Source organism: Artemia franciscana, chromosome 7 (genome assembly GCF_032884065.1).
Source record: "Artemia franciscana chromosome 7, ASM3288406v1, whole genome shotgun sequence".
NCBI classification, from domain to species: Eukaryota; Metazoa; Arthropoda; class Branchiopoda; order Anostraca; family Artemiidae; genus Artemia; species Artemia franciscana.
This window is the reverse complement of record NC_088869.1, coordinates 23,608,090-23,635,961: the sequence shown is the minus strand read 5'-3', so window position 1 is coordinate 23,635,961 and position 27,872 is coordinate 23,608,090. Positions and strand designations below refer to the sequence as shown.

Below are 27,872 nucleotides of genomic sequence, written 5' to 3'. Positions count from 1 at the left end.
ATCAAGTATGACCTATAGTCCATTAAATTAGCCAAACTTACCTTTATAATGTTATCTAAGATGAAAAAGTATTCACTCTTATCTTAATTATGGTATGTTGCTCCTGATATTATCACCGTTACTTTGTCACTTTTACTAACTCGTGTTCCATATATTCTCATGGGAAAAACGAAAGTAAATTTGTCCATTGTTTTGGCGATTTCTCTGACTAGCATAGCATCTTTTGGTGGTCGAGTAAAAAACCAGTTATAATTAACCATTACCACTTCAGGTGATGGTATTTCTCAATTTAGCTCATTCTTTATCTTGTCACTTTCAAATAGTAATTGTGCTCTACGTAAACAAAGACTGTCTTTTAAATAACTCCCCAGTGGCACAGCTTGATAATATTCCCTAGGGGTGCATTCTGGGCCAATTTCTGCTAGTTTTAGGGGTGGGAGGACGACAACTGAACTGCTTTATGAAACCACCATATTAAACTTGGTGGCTAGCAAATGAATAATTAAACTTATTTTTTTAGGAAGAAACAAGACCATTCTCGCATTCCGTCTTTCACTTCTGTATATTTTTGGGGGGAAATACTGAATACCTCATGATATCCCAACAAATAAGAAACTACTCAGACTACCGAAATGTCTGGATCCCATGAAATTTTGCTTTGTGGTCATAATTTGTTTTCAGATTGCAATCACGGTAGCCAAATACTTCTTATAGGAAAATTAAAGTCTATCTTCGTGTTCATCAAAGAAAATCACTTTTATTCATTGAAAGCTATCTGTGTCTCCTTTTTTTCATTGCGGCTAGTGGGGCATCGCACCATCAAAGAGTGGTGTTTAAGGGTTCATTCAAACACTTATTTCTAATCATAGGGTCTTTTATATGTAAAAAATAAAAATTTAAAATAAAATACATTTTTAACAAAAACTATTTCTTTATATACAAAATAACATATCACACGTCTTTTGACAAGTTAATGCAACTAATGCACCTTTTGGAAAGCTGTTTTTCTGAAGTATAATGTCATATTTGAGTGACTATGCTGCCTGATTCTCCTGTATTGCCAAAGAAAATTTTTTGGCAATCAAGCTGGGGCCAAACCGCAAACAGGACGTTCTCGGATGGGTTAGAAGAAGTCACAATCAAGAGTTTGAGGGACAAGATAACTTTACGGGAGGGAGTGAAGGGTGCAGTTCAAACCAAGTTGGAGAGAGGAGATCATTGCACAAATGTGTTGGCTTTTAACAGCTTGATGCTGCAATGAGTTGTCAACCAAAAAACGCTAAGAAATCGAATTTGGGTAACAAGATGTACGTTAACAGAAATTTCCTTATAAGAGTATTTCAAATATGTAAGTTCGTTAATTCTAATTATTTTTAACTAATTAATAGCATAAAGAAAAGTGTATAATTTTTTGAAAAGCTTGAATTTCCCTAAAAGGGCATGAAATTTCTGACGAAAATTATATTGTCAAATTCATCATGTCTGAGAATCCTAAAGCGGATGTCTAAGTCCCTACCAATAAATATAAAATAAAATTTATATTTTTTCCAAAAATGATAGTGAGAGATTATAGCCCGTTGTTTTCGGACATGAAGTATTGCTAAAGTGAAAGTGACGGTTAAATCAGTTGCAGCATCATTTGTTTTTCTCTACATGAAACAACTTGGGGCATTTGTTAACTTTACGTCAATCTTAACGTTGAGAGGCAACCATTGGGATACATAAAATATTTTCATGACTTAATTTACCGACCAAACGATACTCTTTAGCCACTGCCTCAGTTAGCTGACCATCAGCGTTTACATCCGATCTACATTCATAACTCATCACCTGACCTCTCAGTTACTTGTATGACTTTGGAGTCATCAACCCGAATTGTATGCAGTTTGCATACTTTAATAAACTGTTATTAGTGCTCACTAATGTTCCGTTAATGTACGCATGAATTTGTTTTAAAAAATTGAGTAAGATACAAAATTCATAGGATAGATCTTTGACAGTGGTGAAAGTTTGATTGCTGAACTTCTTCTTCACCATTATATTCAAATCAATAAATGTAGATTGTTAAACAATGAAATAATCTTAATGATAAAGTATTTGAAATTGTATATTTTCCGACAGGGGTTGCTTAGGATGGAATTCTGAGGAGGAGTATGACTGCAATTTCTTGCAAATGTGACTGCAAATACTTGACACAGCGAATGCGACTACCTACACCTTTGACATTTTGTGACCACTACTGCGACTACTTGGAACTGAAATTGTGACTATATGCGACTGTGACCACTTTTAACTGCAACTGCTTGTGACAGCTGCTACTACTACTACGGTGATTGTAACTGTTACTACTACTACTGCACTACTATTACTACTGCTTATACTACTACTGCTACTACTACTCCTATTACTACAAATACTACTGCTTGTACCACTACTGAAATAAATCAAAATTATTGCATCCAGTGCATCCAGATTGTCAAAATGACACAGATGCAATATTTCAGGAACGGAATAGGGTATTAAATCCAGAATGCTGAGACTTACACGAAGGAACATCAATATATATTAAAGTTTTTTTTCATAATTCATTTTAGTTGAAACATAATACGTTTTAAAATTTTTACTTTTACAATCTTAATAAATTCAGAATTTGAGACTTACAGGAAGGAACATCAGTATATATTAAACTTTTTTTATAATACATTTTAGTTGAAACATAATACATTTTAAACATTTTTTCTTTTACAGTTTTAACAAATCCAGAGCATTGAGACTTATAGGAAGGAATATCAGCATATATTAAACTGTGAATCTATATTCATTTTTTCTTTTAAATAATCTTAGTTATTATGGTAATTCTTTTTTTTTTCGATGTTATGAAAAATAAACACACACACAGACCTCAAAAAAAAGATTTCTTTCAGCAAAGAACAAATTACGGTCTGATCTTTGGAAGGCAGAGGGGGGATTAGCCCTACTCCTTTTTTGGTAGTATCTGATCGTTTTGAGTTTCACATTGTTATTTACTGTATTTTCTGTTCGTTTTGGGTTTCATTAATTTATTGATAGTAATTTATGTTCGTTTTTACGCTTTAATATTGTTTGACTTTTTCCCCTCATCTTTGGTTTAATATAGCTTTTTATTTTTCTTTGGATTTTTTGTGAAAAAGTTCTTAGAATGATCCTAATAATAAAAGTTTGTTCTGGAAATAAATTTATAGGAATTTGAACCCTCAGAGAGAAATTTAATGACTCTTTTCAAAGCTCTTGGTTATACCGGACTTTTTTTTTGTAAACTCGTCTTGATAGCGCCATCATAAAGTGTCATATGGACCAAATTTAGCCCCTTTAGTTCTTATTTTTTTAGTGGAAAGCCTGAGAAGCACAAAAAGAATCTCATTCTAACCATAATAGTCTAAAATACAAACCAATATAAAACTTCGGTGCATATAAAAGTTTTACAATCCTCCATCTTGTATGTTCCATCTCCCAGTCTTTTTAGTTTGTGATAACTGAAAAAAACCTTTTTTAAATGAAACTGCCTAATAGAAAAAAAAGTCTTTAATCTCATCCAGGAATAACAACTGTTATTCATGTTTATCTTAATTGTAGGAGTAAATTCCAAAAATAATTTTTCGGGATTTCAAAAGTAAGCTTGAAACGGTGGGGATATTTACAATACTCCCTCTTGTATATTCCTCCTCCCAGTCCCTTTAGTTTGTGATAACTCAAAGAAATGTTTTTTAAAAGAAACTGACTGATGGAAAAAAAAAATGTATTTAATCTCATCCAGGAATAACAATTGTTATCCATGTTTATCTTAATTGCGTACTAAATTACAAAAATAATATTTCGAGAATTTCAAAAGCAAGCATGAAATACTGGGAAGATTTAAATTCCTCCCTCTTGTATTTTCCTCCTCTCAGTTCTATTAGTTTGTTATACCTCAAAGAAACGTTTCCTAAAAGAAACGTTCAAATGTTAAAACTCATCAAGAAATAACAACTGTTATTCTTGTTTATATTAATTGCAGTAATAAGGTACAAAAACAATTTTTCAGGAATTTCAAAAGCAAGCTTGAAACGCTGGGGAGATTTAGTCCTCCCTCTTCTATATTCCTCCTCTCAGTCCTGTTTGTTTGTGATAACTAAAACACATTTTAAAAAAACTGCATAATAGAAAAAAATCTTTAATCTGATCCAGGAATAAAAACTGCTATTCATGATTATCTTGATTGTAATAGCAAATTACAAAAATGATTTTTCGGGAATTTTGAAAGCAAGCTTGAAATGCTGGTGTCTATTGACAACGTGTCTATTTTTATTTCTTTTTTTTGGGAATAGCCGGGTCCCAACTCCTCTAAAAATCGTCGTTTGACTCACTTCACCCAGTCCCAAGACTGGAAAAAGTAGTAAGGTTGGACAGTGGATTTGCAACCCGCTCCTAAAATCTTTTATTGCGAATGAAACATCGATAATGACCCTACTCGGAAAGTCTGAAGACGACGACCCAAGCATGCTGCTCTAGCAGATTTTAAACTCGAAGAAGAAGCTATGACTTTATTTATGGAATGTACGTACCATGACACATTTATCAGAAATTAAGCAGTATGTAACTAGATGGGAAAATATAGAAACACAATCTTGAAATGCTTGCAGTGACGAGGCAAGATAGCTAGGAAGTGGCAAGAAAACGTCAGACGATCACCAAACGACAACTGACCAACTACGAGACAAGAACATGGTATTGCGCTTATCATCTTGAATTACGCAGCAAAAGCCCTGAAAAATTGCGTTCCAATTTCACCTCAAATAATGGCAGCCAGATTTGTTGGACGCCATGCCAACATGTTTCTAGCCATACACACTGCACCGAAAGCAACACAACCGAGGAGCCAAAAGATAACTTATAATACTTATAACTTATAAAAGATAAGAGGTCATTAAAGATATCCCACGTCATGACATGACCCTTAAAATCGGAGACATAAATGCAAAAGTTGGATCTGAATTTTAAGAGTTAAGTTCTGAGCCCTCAAGTTTTAAGAATTCGTAGAAATGGAGAACAAAACGATAATGGTTGTTCCCTTATCGACTTTGCCTTTGCAATTGATTTCCTCGATGGTGGTAGCCTCATTGCACACAAAAGTATTCAACTACCCCTAGCCCTCTCCGGCACTACTTATAAGCAAATCACCCATTGTATTTCAACCAACAGATGGAGATCTGAAATCTAGCCTTAAGAAAATTATAGCCTTCTGTGATGCATATATCCATCCAGGTCATAGTTGAATGATAGTAACAATAGATATCAAGCTACAGTCACCCTGAAGACTACCATACCTTTCAGCCACAAGTTGATTCATCAAATCTGGGTAATGAAAAATCCATAGCTCAATTTTGTCATCGATTTGGTTAATTTATTTGAAGCTCTTGGCTCCACGGGAGAAACCGATCAAGAACATACCTGGCAAGCCATCAAATAAAAATATTGTGAGGTAGCATATTCAACGCTCGGACACAGAAAAAAAAAAACTCCCGAATGCCGACGGTTCTCCGACAGAACTTAGACACTGATCAACCAGTGAAAAAAATTAAAGAAGGAACCCAAGCAGTCTACATGAGCCAGCAATACAAAATCATTGGTAAAGTAGTGAAGAAAAGTGCTAGACCCGATAGGCGTAGGTACCTGGACCGGAAACTGTCTGAAGTGGAAGGAACTGCAAAAGAGGAGACAGCCGCGCCTTGTATAAGGTTAAAAATAAATTTTTGGCAATAATTCCGGCTCTGGAGGACCACCAAGAGACGAATCTTGAAATCCAGTAGGAGACCCAGAAGCTGTCAAGGTACTACACTTCAAAAGCGTCCTAATCTGTTCACCACCAACTGAAGAGCTTAGAATCCCAGCGAAACTACAATTCTTGCTTGACATTAATTTGGTCAATCTACAGCCGAAAAAATCTTCTAAGGCTCCAAGAAATTGAAGAAAAATAAAGTACCTGTTGAAGATGGAATCACAATTGTCTTTGTGGTCTAGATAGGCTGCTATCCTTGCAACCGTATGATTTTAGGAAACAGTTTCAAAGATTTGACACGGAGTACGACGAATTGACTCTTCAAAAAAGGTGGTGCATCTGTATTCAGCAATTGCTGTAGGATAAGCCTACGCTCCATACCCATAACGATACTTTCTCATGTTATAATCAAACAAATCGAATCAAAAATGGATGACAAACTCAGAGACAAACTACTTAGCTTCAGACATAACCACCCGTGTGCAGACCTAATATTTGCTCTCCGAGTGCTCAGCGAGGAGCCCAGTAAAAGGCAATATAAACTTTACATGATATTCATCGACCTTTAGAAGAAGTTAACTCTCTATGCAGAGCAATCCTTTGGAAGATATTTTCCCATCAAAGACCGTCAAAGACCGTCAAAGACCGTTTATATAATCACCGCTGTGTATCTGAGCACTGCGGGTTGTGTACATACATCTGAAGGTCTAACACAATACTTCAAAACACTCTCAAAAGTTAAGCAGGCTGCATCTTATCACCGTTGCTCTTCATGATAATACCGCACTTTTTATTAAGAATCACAACCACTCAAGATATCATCCTGACTGCAGAAAAAATCTGCCTGATCTCAGTTTCGCCGCATCTCTAGTTAAAGTACTAACTATCTTAATTATATATACTGAATACTAGAATTCTATTTCATGGCACGGAAATTTATGGAAATGAAGGGGGAGTAATAATTTGAAAATCCAGAGAAAGATTTTTTTCTAATGAAATTACCAAAAATAAGGCACTTTCAATGAAAATACAAAAAAGAAGTTATTTCTCAAAATCTAGAGGACATAACAAAATATAAGGGGGCAAATCCCACTCTACTTCCCCTAATCGACACTACTAGTCCCAATACTAGCTTATATAACATTTCTCGTATTCAAAACAAGAAGAAAATACTGTTCTTCCGTCATTTTGATATGCTAAAAAAATTATGAACATGAGACGTGTATTTTTATTTCAGGATTAACAAAATTTAAGTTTGTTGTGATGGTCTTGTTTAGTTCATTTCAGTGAAGAATCTTATTTTATTTTTTACCATTTGAATTCCTATTGCCATTCATTTATATTTTAATTATTTTCTAACAAATGTTCCGAATAATAAACTTAAGATAATTAAACGAAGTAATAAACTTAAACGAAATTAAGAAAACCTTAGATGAGGTGGGATATTCCTATTTTTGCAATTAAAGTAAGGGATCAAGTTCAGATACAGTGGTTGATAATGTAAAAGAAGGTTACACGAGCAAGGAATACAGCAGTGGAAGACTCGAAAGGAGGCCTCGGGATCTCTGAGTTTAGTAAGGTGAAGGACGTGTGTGGGAACAAGTTTATTTCAAGGTGGGATTGAAAGGGGAAGGAATAGAACGGATTTTGAATTTAAGCGTAAAATCGATTGATATTGGGGAAAGAGAGATGAAATTTAGGGGTTATAGTGTTAACCCAGTCCCTTGTCCCATGTGTGGGGAAGATGATGAAAATATTTTTTATTCTTTGGGAAATTTTAAGGAATTGGTGGATCTGAGAAATGAGTGTTTTTCCTTACTGTTGACAGATAGAAGGTAGGTGGAAGGGATTTTAGGATCACGAATTAAATTGACATTAAGGAATCTGGCTAAGTATGTTGAGAAAGGGCTGATACGTCGTAAATGAAATATCTCTTAATTTCGTGACTATTCATATATAAGTATTTTTTTTCTTTTTAATTTATTTGTTTTTTTCTTATTGGTTTCGTTGTATTTATGTTCTGTACATAACAATGGAAACAGCCATACCAATGGACGAATCTATGAAACTGCAATTTCTAGTGAAAATTAATTTAAACTTAGAAACCATTTTAATTTAAAGCGATCGTTCAAGAATCAAGCATAGCTTGAATTGCACGAGCCATCATTACCTTACCACTGAAAGTTTTTTTTACTGTCTTCAGCTAGTATTGAAGTTGGATATGATCGAATTTTTTTTTGGGTTTACCCATTTCCCATGGTTGTTTATAGTTCAACTGTCTATCCAACCTTTTGGAACTGGACCCACTCCTCAAAATAAATATGTGCGCACATGCTTACCAAGGTGGTGTCACCATAGGCTGCAATAAAATAGTTTGTAAATAAACTTTGTTGAAGTTTGTCGAACTTGGATTTTATTCTCTATTAAATTGTTTTTTGTGAGTTTATTCCATTGAGGAATCTTATTCTATATTTGGTATTTGCTACCCTGTTGCCTTCCACTTCTTTTTAAGTTCTTTTTTGATAGCCAGACTGGATAGGGAATTTGATAGATTTTTATCTCGTAAGTTTTTTTACTTAAATAAATAGCTGCTTTCTTTGAAAAGCATATACCTCTTGAATTCTACTGAGACTAAGGTCCAGCTACAAAAATACAGTAAAAAATAAGTGAGTCAATATATTATGGTCATAAATAAAACCTGCGGTTGTATTCCAAACCGAAAAAAGAAAAACGTTACATTTAATCGTAGTGGCACTTCTTGACTGTTTATAGTTTGTACGGATAGCAGTTTAAAGGTATCAAAAATTTCCAATATAGCGATTGTTTCTAATAAAATGTCTTGACTTTGTGCCGGGAAGGTCCTGACTATATATTAAAGCTGTCAAGTTAGTTTCTGGATTGTTCAGTTCCCTCTGAGGGACAATATATTTATGAAAATAGTTTGGATTTTCTGTATTGGCTCTCGTGCTTCTGGGACCAACTATACTTTCCTTCATCATGATAAGAGCCGTTAAATTTCTTTGATCTGCAGTTAATGTTAGATTCTCCGGGTCCCTTTGCGGGATAGTATATTTATTGAAGTAGTGTCTGTTCTCTGTATTGGCTCTCATTCTTCTAGCACCACTTGTTTTATCCCTCATAATAAGAGTTGTTAAATTTCTCTGATCCGCACTTGTTTCTATTAAATGACCTCCTATATTCTGAATAATAGTCTTGCCCCTAGATGGAAGAACTGTGAGATTGCTTGAAACTCCTGCGTTTGTATCTAAGGCTCTTCCACTTTTTGGATTGAAGCCAAATGATGTACTAACAATAAATGGTTTTAACATTTGAGGTTTTTTTCTTAATTCTGCTGCTTGTTTCTCTTCTTCTTCTTTCTTTCTTCTAACTTCCTCAGCTGTGATTATGAAAGGTCGTATTTTGCTTTTATTTTGAGGGGCTGATTGTTTATCCAGTTTATTGTCTGAATGGTCGGAAATAAAGCTGAATGTTGAGACCGGGGTTTTTTCCCAGCTACTCAATGGTTTATTTACTTTTTTTGTACTGAAAGGATAATAACTTGGTCTTTTTTCCCAGCTACTTTCGATAGGATTACTTAAAGGCTTGTTTCTTATTTTACTATTGAAGGGATAACGACTAAATATGTTGTCATTTACTGGTTTTGCTTGCAGCAGTGAATGCAGCCATGATCCTTGATTAATAGAGGGATATTGAGGCTTCTGGGTGGTTGAAGCTACTTTTACATTAGGGGCATTGTATACAGGCATGTTATTACTAAATAGAATAGGTCTGGGACTTGTAGGTCGCGCACGTTTTGGCTGATAAAACAAATTTTTCGGCGGTTTCTTATAAAGAGCAACACCACCAAGACTAGGCTTTATAGAAACACTTTCCTTGATTTCACTTTTCTGCTCCAATAGAGATGAGCTGGGTTTCGAGGTTGTTGAAACTTTATTAATAGAACTTTGTGTTTTGTAGTTAGCGCTACCTAATTCTTGACTAAAATTTTGATTTGATGGCGCTGCTGCCAATTCTTTCAAAAGAGTTAAAAAACTGTTTATTACTATTGCTTTTTTATCGTCCTTGTTATACGAAGATGGTGGATTCCTATTCGGTCGGACAACCCAAAAGTTGTTTGTTGTTGTTCGAGGGGCTACGGTTGTGGTGCTTGTCGTGTCTTCAAACGGTTTTACATTTCCTTGCAGATGAGAATAGTCACTGGATGTTTTTCCTGGTGGATAGAGCATGCTAAGTGTTCCTGGAAAAGAGAGGATCCCATTATAAGCATTGAACACTGTTGTATATATATATATACATATATATATATATATATATATATATATATATATATATATATATATATATATATATATATATATATATATATATATATATATATATATATATATATATATATATATATATATATATATATATACTGTCTCTACATATTTGCCTACTGGTTCTGTTCAAAGATATTCATTATTAAAGGAAGTCCAATTTCTAATTGCGATTTCTAACAAGCTTCAGACTTTTGGTTTTCGTTTTGAGGGTTTTTGAATTGTTATTATCCCTTGTTAAAATATAAAAATATTTCTGTAATCGACAATTTATTGTCCGTTACTCAGTTTAATGTCTTTTCATACTAAAGTCTGTTCAAAGATATTTGATCATTGAAGGTAGTCCGATTTCTAACAACGAAATGTACTAATCTTCAAACTTTTGGTTTTCTTTTTTAGAGTTTTTGAATTGTTGTAATTGCTTGTCAAAATAGAGAATCATCATTTGTAATAATAGCAAATTTTTGTCTTTTGGGCCTTCCTATTGACATTTTATAACTGTTTGCGTTCAAATAAGTGTTCTTTTTTCTGCTGAATCTTTTCAAAGATATTTGATTATTAAAGGAAGTTCGAGTTCTAACAACTATTTCTACTAAACTTATACTTTACTACTAAAAGTAGTAATGATAATATACTTTACTACTTATACTACTAAGCTTTTTTAAGGCTTTTGAATTTTTGTAATCCCTTGTTAAAATATATACAAATATTTTTGCAGTTACCAGTTTTTTTCGTTACGCAATTTTATGTCTTTTCGTACTACTACTTTCAAAAATATTTGATTATTGAAGCTTGCCCGATGCTTATAAAAAAAAAATTCTTGGTCCTTTTCAGCTCCTATTCTTTTGAGGGGGAGGGAATATATCCCAAGGCAATTTCTTCCATTAGACCATTAGAGCCCGGGAACTTATCGGTGCAGATCTGTCATAGACAAGAAGCTTTTCGGCCTATGACTGGGCCCTAAACACTCTCCTGGCCCCTAATAATCTGAGAAGTCGTTAGCTCTGACTTTCAGATACTAGTTTGAAAGAAGCTTTTCTGGCAGTAGCTTTTGGAGATTCGTGGCTTCAACCTAATTATTTGTTGCATCTGAGGGTTCACAGTACTTCTGCGAGAAAGTTTCAACCTATTCTTAGAAAAGAGTTCTTTGGCCATTTTTTGCACCCTATTTTGAGAGAGAACCAGTTATTTTTAATATATTCTTAAATGCTAATGTTCCCATGGCCCAAGGAATTATGGATTTGATTTTCAAACCGATCATAAGAAAATCATTGGTTCTTTTTGGGGGCCCATTTTCAGAGGTTAACGCCTCCAATTAAAATAATTGATTTTTGCATTTGCCCTTTTTTACATGTGGCCCTTTGACCAAGGGACTTGTAGCTTTGGCTGTCGACTCGTTCAGAAGGCAATGTTTATTAACCCTTTTTTGGCTCTTTGCCAGTTTTTTTTCGAGAGAATCAATACTTTTGCTCCTTCTGCATTTGGCTCAAGAATTGGACCCAATGGAAAAAAAATTGGCCCTTTTTTGAGGCCCTTTTGGATTGCTCGTGTCCCCAGACAAGTTTTTTGGTATATTAAGTTGAACTTAATATACTAAGTCTTGATATATTAAGTCTTGACCAAAAGATGGCCAAAATTCAATACCCCCAAGATCAAATACGCCCAGATCAAGTACCCCCTTTTTTTTACTATATGAACCTATCAGTAAACAATTGGTAATTCGTATAATTTACGGCTTTTGTTCCGAGGATTTCATCCCCTTAGTTCTATGACAATCTGCCTTAGTTCTGCCCTAGTAATGATGCATTGACGGACGGTAGATAGACTTGTTTATTAACAAATGAACTGACATTATTTTTATGCAATCTTAAAAAGGAATTATGCCTGGTTTGCCTCCCACTCACTCGGACTATATGTCTTGGGTTTTTCTATAATTCTGAACAAAGCAGACATGTAAAAAATTATCTTATTTCACGTGGTTTATAGGGACTGAATAACAGAAAAGGTAGCGGAAAGGTGACTGGCTGCCTTCCAATCGTTTTTATTTAAGACGGGCACTAGAACTTCCCGTTTTCAATCCAATGAGCCCCTTCTAATTCCAATTCTTTTAAATTTGGAAAATTAGGAGTGAAATAACGGTTAGTTTTTTTTCAACTTGAGCTTGAATTATGTTTTTTCAGAACATTAGTAAATAAAAATATGAAATTTACGCACACACTTTCTGGAGAGAGGACTCACAGTTGTGCTTCAGTCTTTTTCAACTTGTAACTTCGATTAATTTTTTCCATAATACTGCTTAAGAGAAGTTTGGCATTTAAGCACTAGTTTTCATTATATAAACTTATCATTTACACTCTAAATCAAGTATATAAGTTAAAAAAGTTTACTAGGACATATCTGTTTACTAAGCTGACAAGAAAGAATAAATAAACAAATTAAATAGAAAAAAATTGACAGAATTTTCTAAAGTAAAATAGTTATGATTGCACTGGCAGGCTGAAGATTTCCTTATTTGAATCAATAGTATTTAATTTCCTTTGTGTCCAATTTGGTAAAAAAAAAAAAAAGATTGTTCTTTATCATTTTGATGTCTCTTTTTCTGATTTTGTTCTTCTCGATTGTATATTTTTATGCCATGAAAAATTATCATGGACTACTTTTCGAGCCAATAGAAGGTTTAACATAGTTTAGGTTTAAATGGACGACTTAAATACTTTAAAAACTTATGACTTTGCTTAATTCAAAGGAATGACACAAGAAGCCAGAGCCGGTCCCGAAACCCCGATTGCAAGGCTTGAACCTTCCAACCCAATAAAAGTTCTCTGAAAGGGTTCTTAAGTGCTAGTAAAGGTTCAGTTTTAGTACGGTGGGAGTGGGGAAAACTTAAAACAATGAATATTAGTCCCCTTCACAACAATTTAGATTTTTTTTGAGTGTTTTTCTGTTGACTTGTTCAGACTTTGTTCCTCCCTCGCTAGTTAGTGTCCGCAATTGACGGAAGCTCTATAACCACCAACCATGACGACATAAAGAGCATGCGGCCACAATTCTATTAGGAAAGTACCCATCAGTGGAGCCTCCCTCTCTAGGCATCGGCTAAGTGACGGTTTTTGCCGTAAAGACACTTTTTGTAGGACCTTTTGTATATTTCACCCTTTGGAATACTACTTTAACTAATTTCAAGGGTTTAACTTTGTATAGAACCTTTAACTTGGTCTGAAATCTAATTTTACCTTTGAGCAGACAACTGAATCTATGAAATATAATTAAATGTGAAAAGGGTGTATTTTTTAGGAATTTAAAAACGTAATTACGCTAAATTGAAGTTAAAAACGTTTGTTTTTTTTTTCTATTAGCTCTATCAGTATGTTTCAGAGGTCCAGTGAAGATTCAGCTATCAATAAATTATTTTGCTGCTATCTTACAAAAAGAAAAAAAAATGATAATAAATCACCAATAATGTCTGCAATATGCTGGTAGGCTAAATTAGATTTGTCATACAAAAATTTTATTATTTTTGAAAGGATCGAGACTGACTCTTGGAAATATAACTATTGCAACAGAAGTATAATAATTTTTTTCCACACAAGATTTGTTGAGATTGACGTTCTTGGCTCTGAATCTCACCTTTGAAATGATTTCTGTCATTTTTGATATATGGCTTGAACGTTGGCTTAGACGACTTGGGAAGATTTGGGTGAATTATATGAGAACACGACCTTCCAACAACACATCCAATCTCATGAAAAGTTATATTTTGCTCTACTTGTACTTGGGGGTCAACTACATCATCTGAAAACTTCTTCGAAGGTGTTTCAGAGGCAAACAGATAATTTTGCTTATTTCGGTACAGTAAACCCCTTGGTTCAGGATAACGATGTGGTTCTTCTTCTTGGGTGTTGGCTTGGAGAAATAAGCAGGATAAAATTGCAAAGTAACTTGATTTCATGCCCTGGAAATATGGATTAGTTAATAATAGAAAGTACAGTTACAATAGACGAAACTGAGACGGTTTTAGTAGCACGCCTTATATTTTATTTGTGGGACCACTAGAATAAAATTTTGGGTTTTCGTAAGACAAAAACGAATTTTTAGCTCTTCAGGAAACTAAGCTCTTAGTTCTCAAGTGACCATATTTGGTTTTAAATTTGTTCTTATTTGAACAGAGAACTTAATCTAATGAGAATATGCTTGAAATCCTGATAAAGTTACTTTCTTATTAGAAGATAGAATAAATGTCCAAGATTTTATGAAAGTGGTTGACATTGGTTGTGCTATTTAACTGGATGTCGTTGGCATTCTAAAGCTCATTGGAGGTTTTCCATTCATGCCTGAGAATGCCCTGCGCTGGTTGCAAAAACTCAAAGAAAGAAGGAAGAGTTTAGCAGTTTGATTAGGAAGAAAATGGGAATAAGATAATTGTCAATGCTTAGCTGTGCTGTTAAAAGTTATGACACATAATTCTGGTGTCTTACAGCTAGAAGTGTAGAGGGATAGGATAGTATTCCTATCGAAAGTTTTATAGTAATTCGCTGTAAAACCGGAAATGTCGTCTGTTGCATATATAAGGTGAAAAATTTAGTTTAGAAGGAAAAGCAAAAAAAAAAAGGTGATAGTTTTACTGAAAAAACATCAAACGTCCTCTTTACGAATGATTTTTTTTTATACTTATTTCTTCTCGTATTTAAGAAATTCGACAACAATCATTTACTGGCTCAAACATTGTTTTTCTGGGTTAAGCAATTTAAAGTGGGTGTGTCAGAAAATTTAATTTAACATCAGTTCCAACAAGTTTCAACTCATATTACAATTTTGTTAAATACGGTTGTGCTAATTTCTTTTCTTTAAACATTTTGATTGTCCAGACGATTTTTTGTACTTCCCTTTTCACAACATCTTAAAAATATTCGTTTTCCCAGAATTCTTTCGCTAATTGATATGGCAAGGCGGATCTTTACAGAGCAAAGTTGTTCACTGCGTTTTAAGCACTTCCTGGTGCTTGTCTATTAATATAAGAGCGCTCTCTTTTTCCTCAAATCCATTTACTGCCTGTGTTCAAGTAGCAGATATAAGTAGATAATTATATTTATTCAAATATGTAATGGAGAATCGTGACGGACAACCAGAAGAGTTAGCAGCTCTCATCTATCTTACCTCTTTGATTAGTTAAATTTCTAAATACATTTTACTTGAAATAGATTACTCCTTTAAGCATTAATGGATAAGCCCTAGCTCAATTTAGATACAAGAACTACTAGTTGTAACTATATACAGATTAGACCTTAGTTCCTCCAGAGCCATCGGTGGCGCATAGGGCGTCGACAAAGCCTGTCCAATCGTCTCGCATTGGTGCTGCAGCGATGACGTCTTCCCATTCAGGTATTAGTGAGGTGACGGTCGTCCTCAGATTTCGGTCATATGTTCGTCACAATGTATTTTTGGGGCGGCCTCTGTTTCTTCTACCGTCTGGCTTCCATTCATAAGTTGTTCGAGGAAGGCGGCTCTCTTTCATACGAAGAACATGCCCCAGGTATGTCCACCGCATTCTTTTCAGCAACTCAGTGACCAGAGGTTGACCTGTTTTTCTGTGTATTTCTGCAATTGTAATGTTTTGTTGCCAGCTTATATTCAGCATTCTTCTGAGGCTCATATTTTCAAATGCAAGGATCCATTTTTCAAGCTGGGTGTTTATTTTCCAACATTCACTTGCGTAAAGGAGAATTGAGAGTACATTACTGTTGAAAAGTCGAAGCTTCAGTCGCATTGAATATTTCGAATACGTACTATATATATATATATATGAATGATTCGCTTTTCCAATTAAACCCAAAATACCTTTAATTACCAAATTTAGTCGTTAAAAAAGAATCTCCCTTTTTCTTATTGCTCTGGAGCCTCAATCATTTTCTAAAACCCATGAAACCATAAATATCATTCTATTAAACATCATTGTCATAGGTAAGAATGGTTCAATAGTGGATAAATGCTACTGCTACTAATACTAACAACTCACTACAGCACCAAGCCGCCTAAGGTGAACACATAAGCGTACACTCCTCATTCCTAATCTATTTAAACCCTCCCTCTTTACACCCTCCCAATAAGTTCCAACCTCCGTTAAATCTTGCTTACGACCTCCTCCCACACCCTTCGGGGAAAAACTGCTTTTTGCTCGGCCCTAGATGGTTGACTGAAAAAGACGATCTTTGGCAATCTAGCTTAGGTTAAATTAAAAATAAAACAAAAAAAATTTCAATTGAAAGTAAGGAGCAACATTAAAACTTAAGGCGAATAGAAATTATTGTTTTTATGAGGAGAGGCTAACCATCCCTTAACACTCGCTCTCAACGCTAAAGTCTTAAAGATCTTCAAAATACATCTCATTAACATTCAACGGCACTTGTGCCTGAGCAGTCTTTCTTAAAGAATTGTGACACAAAGTCAAGCTTTGGCTTGAAGGGCTTGAGGATAGGGAAAGGTGGGGGGGCTTATATATGGAATAATTTCTGTTTGTTTTAATTTTTAGTTTTAACCCTTGCTTTTAGTCCAAAAAATCTGTTTTTTATTTAATTACTGATTGTTTTTTAAATCATGCCAGGAAATTCTCTTTGCTTCTCCCTGTAAGATTTCCCTTATAAAATTCCCACGAGAACTCTTCTCTCTCCCCCCCCCCAAAAAAAAAAAATTGTATACTTCTCAATAACAAATACTATGTGTGAACGAGGGGCAAATTGCGTAACTAAAATCCCTTTCCCCAAGGACTATGGGGGGATCATATTATCCCCAAAAGGTATAGTTATTGGTCGCTTCAATTATACTGAATCAAACAGATGTCTTTGCGGAAAAGGTGAGTAGGAGTGAGGCTATTTGCCCTCTAATCTCTTTGGTGACTTCAAAAGGGCACTAAAACTTTTGATATCCTATCAAATGAACCCTCTAACGATCTTCAAGATCTCTGGTTCCATAAGATCACCCTTGAAAAGAAAAAAAAAACAAATAGACACGCTTCCGGCAAAAACTGCAAAACTCTTCATTCTCAAACACTTCGTGGTAACACGCTGTGCAAAAAGCGGGGTAGCAAAGTAGCAATGCTACTTGGGAGTTTTCAAATTTGTTGGCGGATTTTGTCTGAAAAAAACATTTTTAAATACAAAAATACTTTTTGCTCAAAAAGGTGTCAAAACACAAGTTTTGCTTCTAAACTATTGGGAGCTTTTGAAATTCTGTCAATTTCTCCTACTGGCAGCTTTGGAACTTTTCCCATACCTGGTAGGAACAAACAGTAAGCAAGGGGTGACTAGACACAATAGTAACCAAAATTCTAAAAAGACGGAATTTTGATTTTAATAGATACATCAAAAGAATCAGCCTACTAGACTGGTTCCAAATATATAAAATTCATCAAGTTTAATTTTATCTATCACAAGCTACGAGCCTGTGAAAATTTGCCTGATTTTTGAAATAGGGGGAAACACCTCCCAAAATTAAAAGAATCTTAATGAAAACCAGAAAGTCAGATGCAGCGTAGCAGAGAACCCTACTCTAGAAGTTTCAAGCTCATATATATAAAAATGTAGAATTCTGCTATTATTGCCAGAAGAAAGATAACGGCTGTGTGTTTATTTATATTTTTTTTGTCAGGAGTGATCATATCGAAATAATAGTCCAAGAAGCTCGGAAGAGGGTTCATTCAAGCAGAAATTAAAAGTTCTAGTGCCGTTGTAAATTGACCAAAAAGATTGTAGGGCAACTGGCCCCACTCTCATAACCCTTTTTCTCCAAATTTATCTGATAAAAATTTTTATTCAGTACAGTGTAAAAATCCAATAACTATGTCTTTATGGGTAAAATGACCACCCACGGCACATGGGAAGAGGCCTGTATATTAAATTTGCCTAATGTTTAATCATAGTTTTTGTTATTGGTAAGTATACAGACATTTTGGGGGGGGGGGATTTCGTGGTCAGGGTAGGTTTCTATAGGGAGAATTGTCCTTGGAGAGGGAAATTTCCAAGGGATGAGTTTTCCAGGGGAAATTTGACACTGGGGAGATTTGACAGAATTCCAATACAAAACTCTTGTTAATTGTCTTAAATTATCTTTACCAGCTCAATTTTACATGTGGGGATGTTCCGGGGGAATTAGCTGAGGGATATTTTCCGCGTATTCTAATTTCTAGGAAAAAATAACCACGGAAGGGGGCATTTCCAGAGTGATCGAGAAACCGATTAGAAATTAAAGTCTGAGCCTAAAATCAGGCTTTTGATGAAGAAGTTAAAGGCTGAATCATCCGCAGGAAATCTTAAGGAAAGGGAGGGGAATTTTCGGTGAATATGGAAATGTCTGGAGGGAATTAGTTATTTACGTGGGATGAAATTTCCACGGAGGAGTTTTCTATGAGAGGGGAGGGGTATTGAATTGAGGGTGAGTACGGTTTACTGGTACTATTTGAGAAACAATCAGAAATTAACCATAAAACAAGTTTTTTTAACTGAAAGTAAGGAGCAACACAAAACTCTTCCGTATACAAAGGGATCCCCCTCCTCAATACCTTGCTCTTTAAGCTAAAGTTCGACTGTTTGTTCAAATTTTTTTAAGAACAGCAACTGAAACAGAGAAGCCGTTTAATTAGAATAGGAAGCTTTTTTAAAACTACTAAAAGCTTTACAGTTCGTGGTAACGAACTGTAAGTAAGAAGCGACGCGGCTCAATAGTAGCCAAGACTATAAATAAAAAACCAATTTTGAAATATACAATTTTTATTCGGTTTAGTGTTGCCCATCAAAGGCTGTGAGCCTGAGAAAGTTTGCCTGATTTTTAAAACAGGGGGAAACACCCCTTAAAAATCAAAGAATACTAATGAAAATCCTACTATCAGATTTAGCGTATTAGAGAACCCTATTTTAGTGGTTTCAAGCTCCTATCTGCAAAAATGTGGAATACTGTATATTTGGCCAGAAGAAGGACAACGGATGCGTGTTTATTTATTTATTTATTTCTTCTTGGAGATGTTTGCTTGTTTGTCCCAATTTTTTAACAACGGCTCCTGAAACAAAAGGGCTGTTTAATAAGAAAATGAAGCTTCTTTAAGACTGCTAAAAGCTTAAGCGTAATCGGGTAATCATATCGAACCAATAGTCCACGAGAAGCAGGAGAGGGCTCATTCGAACAGAAATTAAAAGTTTCTATTGGAAACGCTACACTGGGAGGGGGAACTTTTCCATAATCAATAAGCAAATTCCACTTTAATATTTCATGTACTGTGAGCCAAATTTGAACCTATACTAGTGGAAAGACGTTCAGAAATTAAACTAAAAAACAGTTTTTTTTTAACTGGAAACAAGGAGCGACATTAAAACTTAAAACAAACAGAAATTTTTCCGTATATGAAAGGATTGTCCCCTCTTCAACGCCTCGCTCTTTACTGAAAGTTTGACTCTTTGTCAAAACTCTAGTTTTTAAAGTAATAAGAAACTTTAGCGTAAAAGATTGAGGCGTTAAGGAGGGGCAGCCCCTTTGGTATACCGAATAATTTCTGTTCTCTTTGAGATTTAACGTCACTCCTTAATGTCAGTTAAAAAAAAACTTGTGTTTTTTATTTAGTTAGATATAAGAGCTAGGAACCCTCGCAGTAGGGTTCTCTGATATGCCAAATCTTATGGTTCGATTTTCATTAAGATCACTTGACTTGTTGTGGACTTTTCCTACCTTTTTCAAAACTCAGGGAAATTTTCTCAGGCTCGTAGCTTTTGATGAATATTATTAAACTTAATGAACCTTGTTTATTTGGAAGCAGCAAAAAAGCCAGTTATTTTGATATGCGTATTGTTATCAAAATTCTGCTTTTAACCGTTTTTTTTTTTTTTTTAATTATCGAGTGGACTTGTTCCTTAGTTTCGAACTTTTTGATAGACGGGTTACGAACCTAACAATATCTCACACGCAGTACTATCACCCTTTTAAAGGAAATACTCGCGTGGCTTCCACACATTATTCTTTATTCCACCCCTCCCCTCCCCTCCCATCTTTTACTTTTCAGGGAACGGGTATTAATAGAAACGTCAGAAGGGGATCATTCGAGTTGATAATTGAAAGTTCTAATCCCTTTTTAAGAGTCAAAAGGTATTGGAGGTCAACCAGCCCCTCTCCAGTGCCCTTTTGATCCCCCTTCCACTTGCCTCTCAAGACATTTGATTAAAATTTTAAGATACCTATGTCGTTTGAAGCAATCAAAGGCTAATAAGTACCTCTCCAAGGTTTACATGACCTCATAATCCACGGGGCAAGGGCTTTAAGCTATTTAAATCTATCTATATAAAAATAAGTTGTTTGTTTGTGTGTGTGTGTTGACTGACGTCATGTTTGTGTGTCGACTGACATCATTGTAAGGATTGAGCATTATGCCGTCATGAAGTTGTTTGTCGACTGACGTCATGTTTGTCGACTGACGAAATTACAGACCGGGACACCGGGACACGAATGACGACCGGGACACAGGGACACAGGGAATATAAATGACGACCGGGACACTCAAAGAGAAATTACAGACTAGGACACCGGGACACAAATAACAACCGGGACACAGGGTATATAAATGACGACCGGGACACAGGGACACAACTACAACGGGGACATCGGGGGGCACAGGGGGATATATAAATGAAGACCGGGACACGGGCAATGTTCGATTAGCAATCACCATCAACAGTGCTCAAGGGCAATCATTAGAATAATGAGGTATAGATCTGACTACGGATTGTTTTTCCCATGGACAACCGGGACACAGGGAATATAAATGACGACCGGGACACAGGGACACAACTACAACGGGGACGCCAGGGGGAACAGGGGGGGTATATATAAATGACGACCAGGACACAGGGAATGTTTGATTAGCAATCACCATCAACAAAACTCAAGGGCAATCATTAGAATAATGAGAGATATTACAGACGGGACACCGGGACACAAATGACAACCGGGACACCGGGACACTCAAAGAGAAATTACAGACTGGGACACCGGGACACAAATGACGACCAGGACACAGAGAATATAAATGACGGGCGGGACACAACTACAGCGGGGACGCCGGGGGGCACAGGGGGGATATATAAATGACGACGGGGACACAGGGAATGTTTGATTAGCAATCACCATCAACAAAGCTCAAGGGCAATCATTAGAATAATGAGGTATAGATCTGAATTCGGATTGTTTTTCCCATGGACAATTATATGTTGCATGTTCAGGAGTCGGTAAACCTGACAATCTATTTATATGCACAGACAATGGGGCAGCGAAGAATGTTGTATATTCGCAAGTTTTACGTAGTTAAAAACATATATATATATATATATATATATATATATATATATATATATATATATATATTCACAGGTGGGACACAGGGATCAAACCGTATCAAACAGTTCGTGGTAACGAATGGCAGTAAGGAGCGACCCGGCTCAATAGTAATCGAAACTCTAAAAAATGGAATTTTATACCAATAGTTGCATCAAAAGAATCGAATTTTAATGCTGATTTTAAATATATAAGTTTCATCAAGATTAGTTCTACCCATCAAAAGTTACGAGCCTCAGAAAATTCACCTTATTTTAGAAAATAGGGGAAAACACCTCCTATAAGTCATATGATCTTAACGAAAATCACACCATCAGATTCAGCATATCAGAAAACCCTATTGAAGAAGTTTCAAGCTCCTATCTAAAAAATGTGGAATTTCGCAAGACAGATCACTAATGCGTGTTTATTTGCTGTTTTTTTGTTTTTTTCCCAGGGGTGATCGTATCGACTCAGTGGTCCTAGAATGTCGCAAGAGGGCTCATTCTAACGAAACTTAAAAGTTCTAGTGTCTTTTTTAAGAGACAAAAAAAATTGGAGGGCACCTAGGCCCCCTCCCACACTCTCATTTTATCCCCAAAGTCACCGGATCAAAATTTTGAGATGGCCATTTTATTTGCCATAGTAAAAAAATCTAATAATTATGTCTTTGGGGACGACTTACTCTCCCACAGTCCCCATGGGAGGAGCTGCAAGTTACAAACTTTGACCTGTATTTACATATAGTAATGGTTATTGGGAACTGTACAGACGTTTTCAGGTTTTTTTTTGTTTGGAGGGTAGGGGGAGTAGTTGAGGGGGGGGTTACGTGGGATGATCATGGAGGAATTTGTCATGGGGAAAAAGAATTTCAATGAAGAGGGCGCAGGATTTTCTAGTAGTATTTAAAAAACAATGAAAAATAAAATGCCTTTAAAAAATGGCCGAACTACACAAGTTACACTCCTTGCCTCAGTGACTGTGGAGGCATGACTTTCCCCAAGGCATTGCTATTAGTCATTGTTACTATTTGAATAAATTAGCTTTTTAAGATTTCCATCAGAGTTAATGAAAGCAATTCAAAGGGCAAAAGTAAGGGAAGGGCTGGTTGCCCTCCGACCACCTTTAATTTTTAAAAAGGGCATTGGAATATTATAAGACCACTTCTTTCATATGACATGCCTCTGGAAAAAAAAACAAAACAAAACTGAAAAACATTGAAGTCATGTAGCTTTTTACTATAGGCAACGCTATACCTTTTTCTCTTATTTAGAGCGATGGAGTCTTATAAAAGATAAAGATCACATACATTGATTATACAATTTTCAAAATAAGCCTGGAGTAAAATACTAACTTAAAATTGAGGAATTAGTATATCAAATGACCAAACTGCAGCTGTTGTTTTTGGTAATTATCAAAGCATGTTGCAATCTTGTTTCGATCTGTATAACGAGGACCACTTTTTAACACCGGTTTTAAATATAATATGACAAATAGCAAATGAAATATCCCACTGTAGGGAACCTCAAGCAAAAAAAGTTCCGTTTTCGAACAGTTCGTGGTGCAGAAGTGTGTGTAAGAAGCGACGCGGCTCAATAAGGGTGGTCATACAAACTATAGTGGGAGCTCAATTTTCCTCTTCAGCTACCCCCTCCCCTCAATATTGATAGACATTTTGAAATAGTCACTTTGTTCAAAACAGTCGAAGATATACTGACTGTGCCTCTGAGGATGTCCCCCCTCACTGTCCCTGTGAAGAGATTGTAAATTATGACGTGTGCCCGTTGTTTACATATATCATTTAGTCATTACGAAAGAGGGGGAATGTTTGATTTTGGGCTTGTCAGAAAAGGACAAGGGTATTAAGTTGAAATTTCAGATAATGTTAGGTGGGATGTTAGGCTAAATGAAAAGGAACTATCTGCATCCAGGTTATCAAAAGGGTCTATCTGCAATATCCAAGAAGCGAATGAGAATATTAACTTGGAACTTGCTAGACCACTATTGCAACTTGCGACTGCGACTATTCCCGACTGTGACTATGGTTACTTGTGACTACTGTCAAGTTTGACCACTTGCGGGTTTGACAACAACTACATGTGGCCTAGACTGTACTTGTGGCTGCAACTACATACGACAGCTACTGCGACTATTTGCGGCTTCAACTACTTTTCACTGCAGCTGTTATTACTTGTATCTACCACTGCGACTATTTGCAAAAGTGGCAACTTGCGATCGTGAAATTTACGACTGCGACTACTTATAACTGGGAATACCTTTGACTGTTAGTACTTGCGACTGCAACTGAACTGTTATTGTAAATTAAGAATACAACCCAAATGCTACTGCAGCTACTTACAACTCTGACTACTTGCGACAGCAAGTGCAACATCTTGTGACTACGAATACAACACCTCGTGGCTGTAACTCCTACTGCTTATGATTTTGACGACTATCATTAGTACTACTACTACTACCGCTGCGATTGTGACTGAAAGTACTACTGCAACTTTTATTATTGCAACAAGGGCTATTGAACTACATCAAGAGAGTTTAACTGGACCCTGTAAGTCAAAATGGCATAGTTTATTCAGGCTGTCAAAAGGGTTTTTTGAAATATCTCATAAATGGCAAAGGCTATTAAGCTGAAAATTTCAGGGAATGTTGGTGGGGGGTGGGGGTGTTTCACTAACTCAAAAAGATACTAGTGGCGTATAGTTTCTCAAAAGGGCCGATCTTGGGGGATCAAAAATGATCTCCGAAAGGCAACGGGCATTAAGTTGAAACTTTCATCGAATGCTAAGAGGGATGTTGAAAAATTAAAAGACACTACATGCATCGATGTTGCCAAAACGGCATATTTTCAGTATTTAAAGAGCTTTTAGGGAAGGCTATAAAAGTTAAAACATACAGAGAATGTCAAGGGGATGTTCGACTTCAAGACAATATACGTATTTCAGTTGTTAACGGCCATAACTGTAGTATCTTAGCAATGTTTAAGATTATTTTGTTGAAACTTTCGGATAACATCGATTGTGATGTTGAATTAAGTAAAGAGATATTATATGCATTCTGTTTGTCAAAATACCATGTCTGCAATATCTCAGGAATAGTTAATGGTAGGCTATTAATCGGAAATTGTCGGGAGAATGTTGAGGGGGATATTGAATGTAATCAAAATACAGCTAAATGTATCTCGTTTATCAAAAGTGCATATCTGTTATATCTCAGGAATAGCTAATGGATTTTAGTTAAAACTTTCAGAGAATGTTAAGGGGGCTGTTGAAATAAATCAAAATATGCTAATGAGTCCTAAATAAATTTGAACCAGATATCCTAATTGTCAATCCGAACGAAAAGCTGGAAATATATTAATTATATTAACCAATCATAAGATTTTGGACACCTAAAATGAACAGAAATTAATTTTTAAAGAAAATCAAAAAAAAAGTTTTTCAAAGAAGAGTAGAGTCACATTAAATTTAAGACCAGCAGAAATAAAGTCCTACGACTATGATACTCGCTGTTTCACTATTGCTTGAAATTCTTGCTTCCGCTTATCTTATAACCGAAAAATTCTTTGTTCTCACGTTGGCATATCTTTTAACCGCATATTTGTTTGTCCGTCATTTTTGTTTTTATCCGTTTTAATTCTTGCTGCCGCTTATCTTCGAGCCGGATGTTTCTTGGTTCTTCAGCTTTGTTTTTGGCTCGTTGAATTGCCGCTACGGCGAGTATTTTAACTGTATAATATCTTTGTTCTTTATTTTCATTTATCATTACTTTAGACATTTTTTTAACACCCTTTACCTTAGCTGCTCGGATTGGTCTTGTTATATTTGAAGGTCCAGACTTTTCTCCAGGGCAATTTCCTCGAGAAAAGAAAATATACCAGGAGCATAAGGATCCACAGGGGAAACAAGGGGGGCCAGAGCCTCCCATGGCATAAGGGAAATTAGGTACTAAAAAGTAATTATGAGAAAATAAAGGAAGGAGAGTCAAAACTTGCTTGATAAAACTGAACTCTAAGAGTTCCTAAGTTATCTTGACAAGTCGGCTATTGTTTTGGGTATTTTTGCAATAAACATTCTTTATTATTTCTATAAACATGAATTTTATTTGATACACTATCTTCATTAGATTGAAAAGGAAGAAATTCTCAACACTTGGCTATCCGTCAAACGTCAGACAGAGAGTTTTAAAAATTGAACATTTTTTCTGTGTTAGCAAAAGTGTCGTGTCTACAAAACTAAAAAATTTCACAAAATGCAATTGAATAAAAGAAAATAAGTTTTTTTGAACTGAGAGAAGGGAGCAGCTTTAAAACACAAAAGAGGAGTTGAATTTACTCCGTATATAAAGGGGACTGTCCCCTCCCCGACTCCTCACTCGTCAAACTAAAGCTTTTTGCAATTTAAAAATAGCTTCTTTTTCTAATTAGGTTAAATGGCCCTTGTGTTTCAGCAAATCTTCTTAAGGAAAGGGACAAGAAATCAAACCTTAGCAAAGAACAAGGAGTTGAGGAGTGAAAGCCCCCTTATATAAGGTATATTTCTGTTCGTTTCACTTTCTAAGTAGCTCTTGGAAATACAGGTTTTCTTAAATTTAATTTTTAATGGTTTTTCCAAACCAAAGTGTGATGTAGAATATCCGCCCTTTAACACCCCCCCCCCAATGATCTTAAGCGTCCTTTCTAGATTGTACGTATCAATATTTGAAATTGACTGGTAACGCCCACCTTTTCAGTTTTTCTGCTTAATAGTTAAAATGTTGGATTGAAATTAGAATTTTTGACAAAAATTGAATATATCGTCAATATTTGCGATGAGCCGTAGTTACATTGAATAAGTCCTTAATAATATTAAATAAAAAACTAGTTTTTAACTGAAAGTAAGGAGTGACATTTAAACTTAAAACGAACAGAAATTACTCCGTGTATGAAAGGGGCTGTTCCCTTCTTAACGTCCCGCCCTATACGCTAAAGTTTGACTCTTTCTCTCAATTCTACTTTATTAAACAGTAAAAACTTTAGCGTAAAGAGCGGGGTGTTGAGAAGGGAATAGCCCCTTTCATACACGGAGTAATTTCTGTTCGTTTTCAGTTTTAATGTCGCTCCTTGCTTTCAGTTAAAAAAACTTGTTTTTTTTTTTATTTAATGTCTGAACGTTTTTGAATTAATGCATGTTTGATTTTGGCTCTCCGCACATAAATTATTTTAATGAAATTTGCATATTAATTCTTTTTTTGGCTAAATGGCTTTCTCTTAGTTTTGATCAGACGATTTTGGGAAATAAGGGGTGGGGAAGGAGGCCTAGTTGCCCTCCAATTTTTGGTTACTTAAAAAGTCAACTAGAACTTTTAATTTTTAACGAACGTTTTTATTAGTAAAAAATATACGTAACTTGAGAATTAACTTACTTAACAAACTTCTATATCCTTACGTTTTTATTATGTATATGAGGGGGCTTGTCCCATCATTAATACCTCGCTCTTTACACTAAATCTTAAGTTTTGTCCGAATTCCTTAAGAATGACCCCTGAATCAGAAAGGCCGTAGAATAAATAGTTGAAATTACTAAAGATACTTTAGCGTAAAGAGCGAGGTATTTAGGAGAAGAACCTCTCATATGCGTAATAATCTCTTTTCGTTTTAATTTTTAATGCTACTGCTTACTTTCAATTGAAAAAAAAACTTTTTTATGTTTATTTTTTATTTTATTTTTTATAGTAATGCTAGAAAATCCTGCGCCCTTTTCACTGAATTTCTCTTCCCCCATGACATATTCCTCCAAGGATATATCCTACCACATAGCCCCCTCTCCTCAGCCCCCCCCCCCCCCCAAACCATAATAAAATCCCCCTGAAAATGTCTGTACACTTCCCAATGTCCATTACTGTATGTAAACGATGGTCAAAGTTTGTAACATGCAGCCCCTCCCCCGGGGAGTGTGGGGGAGTAAGTCATCCCCAAAGACATAGTTATTATATTTTCTGACTATGTTGAACAAAATGGCTATCTCAAAATTTTTACCCGTTGACTTTGGGAAAAAATGAGCGTGGGAGGTGGCCTGGTTGCCGTCCAATTGTTTTGGTCACTTATAAAGGGCAGTAGAGCTTTTCATTTCAGTTAGAATGAGCCCTCTTGCGAAATTCTAGGACTGCTTGGTCGATAAGATGACCCCTGGGGAAAAAAAACAAATAAAATACAAATAAACACGCACCCGTGATCGGTCTTCTGGCTAAAAATACGAAGTTCCACATTTTTGTAGATAGGAGCTTGAAATTTTCGCAATAGGGTTTTCTGATACGCTGAACGCGATGTTGTGATTTTCGTTAAGATTCTATTACTTTTAGTGGATGTTTCCCCCTATTTTCCAAAATGATGCAAATTTTTC

The 27,872-nt window shown here is 35.5% G+C and overlaps 3 protein-coding genes across 7 annotated transcripts in view; 1 reads left to right on the top strand and 2 right to left on the bottom strand.

Moving 5' to 3' along the window:
* The window catches only part of LOC136029028 (uncharacterized), a 68,288-nt gene extending 67,984 nt beyond the window's left edge, over positions 1–304 (bottom strand). The window contains exon 1 of one of the 2 annotated variants that reach the window (XM_065707055.1): positions 42–304. The gene's annotated coding sequence lies outside the window, so the exon portion shown is untranslated. The remainder of the gene's footprint in view (positions 1–41) is intronic. The other variant, XM_065707061.1, reaches the window with a different exon arrangement.
* LOC136029026 (uncharacterized) overlaps positions 1–27,872 on the top strand; it is a 113,841-nt gene that overhangs the window by 44,200 nt on the left and 41,769 nt on the right. The window contains exon 2 of one of the 3 annotated variants that reach the window (XM_065707052.1): positions 25,919–26,023. The exons of the other annotated variants lie outside the window; for them this stretch is intronic. The gene's annotated coding sequence lies outside the window, so the exon portion shown is untranslated. The remainder of the gene's footprint in view (positions 1–25,918; positions 26,024–27,872) is intronic. 3 annotated transcript variants of the gene reach the window in all.
* Positions 8,458–27,872, bottom strand: part of LOC136029025 (uncharacterized) — a 37,462-nt gene continuing 18,047 nt past the window's right edge. For both annotated transcript variants that reach the window (XM_065707047.1, XM_065707046.1), the window contains exons 2-3: positions 13,762–14,086; positions 8,458–10,052 (exon numbers count right to left, since the gene is read on the bottom strand). In XM_065707047.1, coding sequence (XP_065563119.1) covers positions 8,593–10,052; positions 13,762–14,083 — 1,782 coding nt within the window. In that variant the 5' untranslated portion in view covers positions 14,084–14,086 and the 3' untranslated portion in view covers positions 8,458–8,592. The remainder of the gene's footprint in view (positions 10,053–13,761; positions 14,087–27,872) is intronic.